The sequence below is a fragment of the Pseudopipra pipra genome, chromosome W, assembly GCF_036250125.1.
Source record: "Pseudopipra pipra isolate bDixPip1 chromosome W, bDixPip1.hap1, whole genome shotgun sequence".
In the NCBI taxonomy this organism is placed as follows: domain Eukaryota; kingdom Metazoa; phylum Chordata; class Aves; order Passeriformes; family Pipridae; genus Pseudopipra; species Pseudopipra pipra.
In genome coordinates, this window is record NC_087580.1 from 7,336,867 (window position 1) to 7,346,332 (window position 9,466).

A 9,466-nucleotide genomic window follows, 5' to 3' on the forward strand; every position below is an offset into this window, starting at 1 on the left:
GAGCGTCCAAAACAAGCACATCCTTTGATCTGAGCTTGTTCACAGGGCCTGTTTCTAAGAAATCACACCAAGTGCAACGAGCAGCCAGTGTCACCTCCAGAAGAACTCTGGCCTACCCTGGCCTTCTCAAGGAAAGCTCAACCCTCAGACCTGCTGCCAAAACAGAAGCCAAGAAAGAGCCGCCTTATTTTGGATTCACAGAATCCAACTCTCTTCTCCCAGAGGCCTCTCCTTATTCAAACAGGAAAGGGCACAAGATTCATCTTCTCTGTCACCCACAGGATGAGGAGAGGAGAGACTGGCAAAAAGACTGCCTGCTAAAACAACCTCAACTTGAAAAGACACCAATAATGCCACAGTGGTGCTGTTGTGGGGTTACTGCTGGAACTCTAAAGAGAAAGGAAGACAGGTCTGAGGAAGGGAAGGCTCTGAAGGAACTTTCCCCACAAAGATGCCACGTTCTGCTTTCACACCTGACGTTGGCCAGATGTAGAAAAGGGATTTCCAAGGAAAATGCAGGAGGAAAAAGGAGTCTGTTCTTACCAGTCCAAAAAAGCAGGGACTTACCTTTCCAGTTTCTTGGCGAGGCTTTTTCTGGTTTTGGCTTCCACCAGATACAGCTCTTTGTACTTGTCCACTTCTGCCTGGGTGGATTCTTTTTGAAAAGGTCTTTCTGCTTGGTTGCTTTTTGTCCTTCCCAGTGCACGTTCCAGATCTCTAATTCTGTCTTCTAATTGTTTTTTCAGTGAGTCCACATGACTGGCTCTGATTTCTTCTAAGGTGTCCTGGTGGGCTGCCTGTGCCTGAAGGAGACAGTGCACCTTCAACCACCACAAGAAAAAGAGAGCTCTGCCCAGCACAAAATTGCACACACCCACTTTCAAGGGCCCAGCCTTACTCAGAGAGGCGGCTCTGCCTCCTCACTCCCAGCAGCAACCAAGGCAGAACCCAGGAGCTACCAGGGCAAACAATTCTTTGCAGTGGGAAAGAAGCCCAAATGAGCACTCTGCTTCAAAGCTCCTAATGAAGAGACACTGGGTCTGTAGGACAGGGCATGTCCAAAAGGATTCTTCAAAGACAAGAAGAGCTTCCACATCCACCTCCACCCCCTCACCCACACCACTGGAATTTCAGTGACTCCTTTTCTGAGCACTTTCACCCCCTACAAGGACAAAGCAGCACCTGTAGGTCTGGCCATGACAGCTGCAAGTTGCCAAACCCATTCAAGGATGAGCAGTGAGAAGCAGAGCAGCGCACAGAGATCCCCCCAAGCACTGCAAAGTGGGAATCTGCCTTGGGCAGCCTTTGGATTCAGGGACCTGCCAGCACATTCCACACCCATGACAGCACTCCTGCCCAACCAGATTGCCTTCTGCCACTGCCTTCAGCAAAGACAGAAGCTAACCCACAGAATACAGGAGCAAAAGAAAAACACCAAACACCATGGCCACAAGAGAAGTTTAGGTAGTGCCTGTGGACACTGGGGAGAAATTCACTTACTTGCAAAAACTCATTGACTTCCTGGAGTTTTTGTCTTATTTCCTGGTCTGCTTGTTCTTCCACCTCTCTTTTACACTGTTCGAGTTGGCTGCGATCCACCACGTTGGTCTCCAAATGATGGTGGAGTTTTGCCAGCTCTTCTTGCAGCTGGCATTTGTCCATGGCCAGGTTCTCGCACTCCCCACGCAGGGCAGACAGCTCTTCTTGCAAAGCCTGGTTTTTGGCCTCCAGCTGCGTGCACTGTTCACGTTCCCTGTCCAACTGCTGGGAAAGTTCAGCAACCTGCAGACAGAAAGAACAAAAAAGGAGCTCAGCATGGTTTACAGGCAGTGAATTCTGGGAAAACCTCAAAAGGAGGTGCCCAGGGAGACTTTATTCATCATCTGCTGGCTCAGGACTAGACACAAAGTGCAACCAGGCTTTTCTTTTCCAGCAAGAACAGCTTTCCCATCATTTGTCATGGGATTCCTCAGCTTCCCAGCCTTTTGGAGTTCCTCATGCAAAAATGCTCCAAGCTTCTGGACTCCAAAGGAATGACTGCAAAGGCAGGAAGCCATTCTACAGGGATGCCTTCAAACCCAAGCGTGGCTCTGACAGACGCCGCTTTAGCAACGGATCCGAGTGACGAGCGGAGAAGGGATCAGAGGTTCTGTGCCACTGCTGCACAGGCACAGCAGCCTCAACAGCACTGCTGGGAACAGTCCTTCTGGCTCCCCGCCACAGGATGGGCTGAAACAGCTCCCCGTGAGCAAGAAGGGACAGATTTTCCCCTGGGAGGCCCCTGTCCTCCTTGGGCCCTGGGCAGCAACAACACTGAGGAGAAAAGCCAAACCTCAAGTGCCTCCTGCTCAGCTCGTGCCTGAGACAGGGCTCAGGGGCTGATGGTGCCCTGCCAGTGACAGCGCTGTTCCTCCCCTCTCTGCCAGGGCAGCAATTCATCTGGCACACCCAGAGGACGCTGTCACAGCCTCCCTCCAGCTGCAGCCAGGCCTGAGCTGGGCCCCACTGCTCTCAGCCCATGCACGTGATGTCCTGCCAGGACGGCAGACCTGCCCATCCCTCAGGCCCAGCCGGGGGATCTGCACTCTTGGCTGACCCCGCTCACTCTCAGGGGACCTGTTCTGCTCTTCTTGCTCAGGGCCTGTGGGACGGCTCCCTGGCCCCTCAGCTCACGCACCCTGCCAGGCTGGCTGCCACTCCTGGCTTGCCCCTCCTCTGCAGGACAGCCTGGCCTCCATCAGCCCTTACACCTACTGCTTTGCCCTCAACATTTCCATCTTTCCCCAGAAGGAGAACTACCCCGGATTAGTTCGAGTCATCTCCCACTGGAACAGCAGGAGGAGCATTAAGAAAAGCCCATCACATCCAAAATGCAGCCAAGGGAATAAAAACATCCACATGACAAGAAATAGAGGGAAAGCATCTCCCAGCTTTCAAAAGAAGGAACACCACAACCAAAGAGCCCCACCCATAGAGCAGCTCACCTCTTTTTGGAATCTATCAACTTCCTTGACCTTTTCAGAATATCTCTTCTTCATTTCTTCCAGCTGGGACTGACTTCCTTTCTCTTCATTAACCCGGAGTTGCCTCCTCTCTATCCTCAGAAGCTTTTCCAGCCTGCACAGCAAATTAGTCAAGAAACCCATGAAACACAGGAAGAACCAGCCTTTCCCCCACGGTCTCACAGAAACAGCACAGACAGCATCCAAGCCTAGAATGGCTTGGCTTGGCAGGGACCTTAAAGATCATCCAGTTCCAAGCCTCCTGCTCTGGGCAGGGACACCTTCCACCAGACCAGCTTGTTCACAACCCCATCCAACCTGGCCTTGAACACTTCCAGCCATGGGGCATCCACAGCTTCTCTGGGCAACCTGTTGCAGTTCCTCACCACCCGCACAGCAACCAATTTCTTCCCAGGATCAAATCTAAACCTACTCTCTTTCCATTTGAAGCCATTCCCCCTTGTCCTCTCACTACCTGCTCTTTTAAATGCACTCTCTTCATCCTTCTTGTGGGTTCCCTTCTCACCCCAAAAGGCCACAATTAGGTCACCCCAAAGCCTTCCCTTTTCCAGGCTGAAGGGTTGCAATTGTCCCAGCCTTTCCTCCTAGCAGAGGTGCTCCATCTTTCCAAGCACCTTGGTGGCCTCCTCTGGACTCAGTCCAACAGCTGGAGGTCCTTGCTGTGCTGAGGAGCCCAGAGCTGGATGCAGCCCTCCAGCTGGGCTCTCCCAAGGGCAGAGCAGAGGCAGAATGCCCTCCCTCCACCCGCTGGCCACGCTGCCTTGGACGCAGCCCAGGACACAATTGGCTCTCTGGGCTGCGAGCGCACATCGCCGGCTCATGTCCGGCCTCTCCTCCAGCCCAAGGGCTTCTCGGCAGGGCTGCTCTGCCCCTCTTCATCCCCCAGCCTGCACTGATACAGGGGCTGCCCTGAGCCACGGCCAGCAGCTTGCACTGGCTCTTGGTAAACCATCAGCAGATTGCCATGGGCCCACTTCTCCAGCTTGTCCAGGGCCCTCTGGATGGCATCAGCTGTGTCAAACACACCCCTCAGCTTGGTGGCAGCTGCAAATTTGCTGAGGGTGCACTCCAGCCCTTCCTCTGGATCATTAGTGAAGACATTAAAGAACACTGGGCCCAGTCCAGACCCCTGAGGGACACCACTCGGCACTGATGGCCCTCAGCACTCTGAGCCATTGATCACCACCTCTGCATGGCACTGTTCACCCAATTTCTTATCCATCTAACAGTCCACACATCCAATCCATCTCTCTCCACTTTGGAGAGAAGGATGTTGTGGGGGACTGTGTCAAAGGCTTCCCAGAATGACAGGGAGATGACATGGGTAGCCCTTGTCCACTGAGGCAGTCACTCCATCTTAGAAGGCCACCAGGTCGGTCAAGCAGCACTTGCCCTTGGCGAAGCTGTGCTGGTGCTTCCAATCACCTCCCTGTCATCCACGTGCCTTGACAGAGCTTCTAGAAGGATCTTTTCCATCACCTCCCCAGGCACAGAGGGCAGGCTGACAGGTTGGCAGTTCCCAGGGCCCTCCTTTCTACCCCTTTCAAAGGTGGGCACAGTGGGGTTCCCTTTTTCCCCTCACCTGGGACTTCCCCTGACTGCCACGACTTTTCAAATATCAAGGAGAGGGTCTTGGCAACTCCATCAGACCCTGGTGGCCAATGGAGGGCAATAATGCTGGCCAGATGGAGAAGATGGATTTCCAAGGAAAATGCAGGAAGAAAAAGGAGTCTCTTATTACCACTCCAAACAAGCATGGACTTACCTTTCCAGTTTCTTGGCAAGGCATCTTCTGGTTTTCACTTCCTCCACATACAGCTCTTTGTACATTTCCATCCCTCCCTGTGTTGCTTCTTTACGAGAAGCACTCTCTTGTTGGGTGTTTTTGACCCTCTCCAATTCACTTTCCAGATTTTTAATTCTTTCTTCCAACTGGATTCTCATGGATTCACAATGAATGTCTCCAGTTTGTCCTTGTGGGGCCTGGTGGGCTACCTGTGCCTGAAGGAGACAGTGCACCTTCAACCACCACAAGAAAAAGAGAGCTCTGCCCAGCACAAAATTGCACACACCCAGTTCCAAGGGCCCAGCCTTACTCAGAGAGGCGGCTCTGCCTCCTCACTCCCAGCAGCAATCAAGGCACAACCCAGGAGCTACCAGGGCAAACAATTCTTTGCAGTGGGAAAGAAGCCCAAATGAGCACTCTGCTTCAAAGCTCCTAATGAAGAGCCTGTGGACACTGGGGAGAAATTCACTTACCTGCAAAACGAGGCTGACCTCTTGTAGCTTTGGACTTCTTTCCTGGTCAGCTCCTTCTGCCACCTCTCCTGTACACTGTTCTCTTTGGCTGCCATCCAGCACCAAAGTCTCCAAATGGTGGTGGAGTTTTGTCACCTCTTCTTGCAGCTGACATTTGCTCTTCTCCAGTTGTTCACACTTCTCAAGCAGAGCGGACAGCTCTTCTTGCAAAGCCTGGTTTAGGGCCTCGAGCTGCATGCCTGTTCCAGGCTCCATGTCCAGCTGCTGGGAAAGTTCACCACCCTGTGCACAGAAAAAAAAAAGAAAAGAAAACTCAGCATGGTCTAAAGGCAGTGAATTCTGGGAAAACCTCTCAAGGGGGTGGCCATGGCAACTGTATTTATCATCTACTGGAAACGAGCCTAGGAAACACTTGAAAGATTCCCCAACAGAAAGAAGAAACTTTACACCGACTTAAGAATTTGGGAGACACTTCTGGCAGCAATACTTCTGGGTCCCTTGGAGCTCATGATGAAACTCCTCATTTAGAATCTAAGAATTCCTCCAGTGTCCAGCACACCAAATACCCTCAGGGCTTTTGTAGCAGCTGGGGAAAGGACCAGGCTGCTTTCTGAGCAGCCTCTGCTGAGGAGAAGGCAGAAACTGAGCTCCCCAGGCTCTCCAGGAAAACTTCATCTGGCAATTGCCCCACAGAAATAGGCAACTAGGCTCAAGAGTCACAAAAAGGCAAATTTAGCACCAGCTTACTGAGGCAGAGGCTTGCAGGGCTCTCGGAAGGGCTTCAACGCTCTCGCTTGGCTGCTGGACAGTGGCTTCCAATCTGCTGTTCTCACTGGCAAAGCTTAAGAAGAAATACAGCTCTTATTACCATAAAATCCAATGCCAGACAAACTGTGCTGAGGAACAGAAGCCACAGCAGAAGTGTCCTTCAAAATCCCACTGACTCTCCCCCTGTTTCCACCCAATCCCCCAAAGCCACAGACCCCTCGCTTCACTGGGTTACTCTCTTACTCTTGCGCGTCTTCTTCCAGGAGGTCCTGCAGTTCCTGGGAGGAAGTTATTGCCTCTCTTTTCTTGGCATCCAAGGCAGTCTTCAAGTCAGGAACACAATGCTCAGACTGAAGATGCTTTTCTTCCTCCTCCTGCAGCTGTAAAACCACGGGAAGAATCCACAGTTGTCAGGGGAGCTTTTCCAGAGAGGAGCCAGCTGCTGCTGAAGAACTCAGGTGCTGCATGTCTGTGTGCATCCCCTCTGCCCAAAGAACTGCAACCCATTCAAGTCCCTTCAAAGCTTCACTTCTACTCCCCAATGAACACAATGAACACTGTTTTGTCCGTTTTCAGGATGGAGAGGAAGCAACAGGCACCCCCAGGTTTCTCCCTGTGGGGACAGGCTTTCCATACCTCCGCGTCAGCCCTGTCCAGCTCCTCCTGCAAGCACAGATTATCTTCCTCCAGGTGAGCCCCATGGCTTCCAGGAACCACAAGAGCACTCCTAAAGCATGCAACATTTCATCGGAAACATGTCTGACCCTGCACCATTTTTCCCCTGCTTGCTCCCAAAACAGCTCTTCCCCCCTTTCCTACAAGCTCCGGGAAAGCAAAGCCAAGTCCATGGAAGCACTGGAGAATTTCTCTTCCAAGGGGCCTCCCTAAAGCAGCCTCAACTACAAGCTCAGGCCATGCTGTTCAGGGCTCCTTGCACTGCTCTTCAAAGTCCCCCCGATGTGGCTGCACAAACTCCCAGGGCAAGCCCTTCGACCCCCTGACCATCTCCATGGCAGGAAGTTTTCTCCTTCTGTGCTCGGAGCCCCTCGTGTCCCCTGGGACAGTGTTGCTTCTCTTTCCCCCAACGCTTCCCTTCAGAGCACTGAACGCCCCAACTCTGCCGTGCCTCAAACCCCCCTGGCCTGCAGAGCAGCCCCGCTGCTGAGCTACTGGCAAGTTTCCCCGGGGCTCTGGCTCTGGGTGTGGGGAGGGCACCACAGACAAGGCTTTCTTGCAGACCTCAGCGGGCAAAGGACAAGAGCCCCTGAGGTACGAGAGCAGCCAAGGGCAGACCTGCATTTACCAGTCCCACGGGGAACTGCTTCCACGGGGCTGCTCCTTCTTTTTCCCAGCTCATTGCCACGCCCCCGTCTGGGTCACACTTGCAGACTACCCAGAACACCCGGGGGCTGTTTTGACAAAGCCCTCACCTTTCCCCCTGGCCTTGAGCAGGCCTGTCAGCTGCTTTGTTCACAAGGCACTCCAGAATCTCCTTGTGCTGTTGCAAGGCTGCAAGTTTCAAGGGGGTAAATCCCCACTAAAAGGAGAAAGAATCCCCATTAGAAAGACACAGACAAGCTCTGCAGCTGTTGGAAAGAGCAGCTTTAGCCACGTGCCAAGGTTACCTGGTTCTGAGCATCACTCTTGGCATGATGCTCCAGTAACAGCCCTGCTACAGCTGTGTTTTTAGAGAGCACAGCCAGGTGAAGGGCAGTGTTGCCGTCAGCGTCTGCCAGATTGGGGTCGGCACCGTGTTCCAGCAGAACAGCAACACATTCTTCCTGCTCCTGCTGGACTGCCTGGCAACAACACACCAAAAGGGAAAGACTTTTAACTTTTCATCCCCCTCTGTCACAACTCCCTCAGCCCCTGAGTGCTGCCATAGAAGACCATCTGCAAAGATCAGCTAACAGAGGCTGTGCTGTGCCCATTGCAATAGGTGTGTTTCTATGGCCCTGCCCTGCAAGGAATCCTGCCAGACACCTCCCCTTTAACACCCCAGCACTGAGCCCCACCTCCAAGCTCAGAAGGCATTCCACACACCTTCATCAGGGCTGTTCTCTTGAAGTTGTCAGTGAGGTTGGGCTGGCTGTTCTTTCTTAGCAGATATCTGACGACATCTGCATGGCCATTGGCTGAAGCCAGATGTAGAGGTGTCCTAAAAATTAAACAGACACTCTTAACCCAGACAGACAAAGGACGAGCCCAAGCTGTGTCTCTACCCAGCCCCCTGGGGACCCTGCCCGGACTCTGCTCCTCCTGCTGCTGCTGCTGCAACCCTGCCCTGATGAGCCAGAGGGCAGAAGAGAACAGGTGAGGGCTGAGCAGCTGCAGAACAGCCCTGCAGAGAGAGCACGGCCAAGGGGCAGGTGGGCAACACGCGTTTGCAGCAGCGCTGGAGCCCGGCCGGCAGCTCCGAGCAGTGAAAAGCTCAAGAGTTCCCTGTCCCAGCTGACAGGGCAAATGTCACTTTTCAAGCCTTGTCCCTAAGAGAGGGCTGCCGAGGACTACTGCAGCTTGGCTCAGGAGCAGCCAAGGTGTGCCATCAGCGTGGCCCAGAACTCACCGCATCTCCTGGTCTGGCCTGTCGATGCCGACTACCTTGACGTACCAGCGCCAGCGCCTCAGCCAGCCCAGGTCACCGCGGGCGGCCGCGCGGTGCAGCCTGCCCAGCCCCTGCTCCCGGAGCTGGGAGGCGCTGCTGGAGCTGGTGGCAGCCCAGGGCTGCCCACTGGGGCTGCTGGAGGGCGACTGCCGTCGCTTCTTGCTCAGAAGCCACGGCATGGCCCTGCTTGGAGCTCCCAGCAGCAGGAAGGGCAAGAAGGCCCCGGCGGGCTGCCGGGAGCCAAGTGGGGATGAGGAATGGGACGGGGCGAGGTTTAGGGGGAGGGTGACAAAGGGGACGAGAATAAGGACGGGCACAGGGTAGAAAGCACAAGGCAGACGAGGTCGCCCTGCGCAGTGGTCGTGGCCTGCAGCTGCCAAGACGGCGATGCAGGCGCGCAATGCTCCCCGAGCGGGATGTGCTGCTGCTCCCCGAGAGGCTACAGCAGCTCTGGGCGCCGGCTGCGGGCACCAACAAAGCCGTGCCCGACTGGCGCCTGTGGCGTCACAATGGCTGGTGGAAGGCTCAGCACGTCAGCGTGGGGTGTGACAGAGGCCACGGGGCAGGGTGGGGCCGGGCGGGGCAGGGCAGGGCGGGGCAGGTGTGAGGGCGGCCCTGCTGGGCCTTGTGGGAAGGAGGCGGCCTGGGCCTTGTGAGGGCGGCCGGCGGGAGTGGGCACTGCCCCGCCTCAGGGCGCCCCGGGGCAGGGCCCGGGACGCTCCCACCGGGCCGCAGGCTGCGGTAGGCGCTGGAGCAGCTCCCGCATCACCCGCTCTGGCTTTTTGCTTCAGCCTGGAGCCGGGCTGCCTCT

General features: G+C 54.8%; 1 protein-coding gene across 1 annotated transcript; it reads right to left on the minus strand.

Annotated features, from left to right (window-relative positions):
- Positions 1–375: 375 nt before the first annotated feature.
- On the minus strand, positions 376–8,834 carry LOC135404824 (ankyrin repeat domain-containing protein 26-like). Its single transcript, XM_064639555.1, has 12 exons — positions 8,617–8,834; positions 8,094–8,208; positions 7,676–7,849; positions 7,481–7,587; positions 6,687–6,777; positions 6,294–6,430; positions 6,030–6,123; positions 5,181–5,564; positions 4,789–5,024; positions 2,985–3,117; positions 1,443–1,782; positions 376–389 (listed from the first exon to the last, which is right to left on the minus strand). The coding sequence occupies exons 1-12, from the start codon at positions 8,832–8,834 to the stop codon at positions 376–378; spliced, it is 2,043 nt and encodes a 680-aa protein (XP_064495625.1).
- Positions 8,835–9,466: the final 632 nt, after the last annotated feature.

What these genes read in the sequence shown, in the direction of transcription:
- LOC135404824 (XM_064639555.1), bottom strand. Translation starts at nt 8,834, where the DNA reads ATGCCGTGGCTTCTGAGCAAGAAGCGACGGCAGTCGCCCTCCAGCAGC. An exon ending in AGAGTGATGCTCAGAACCAG is followed by an intron (nt 7,588 to 7,675) that starts GTAACCTTGGCA and finishes TTCTCCTTTTAG; the next exon opens with TGGGGATTTACCCCCTTGAA. An exon ending in TTGATAGATTCCAAAAAGAG is followed by an intron (nt 1,783 to 2,984) that starts GTGAGCTGCTCT and finishes TTCTGTCTGCAG; the next exon opens with GTTGCTGAACTTTCCCAGCA.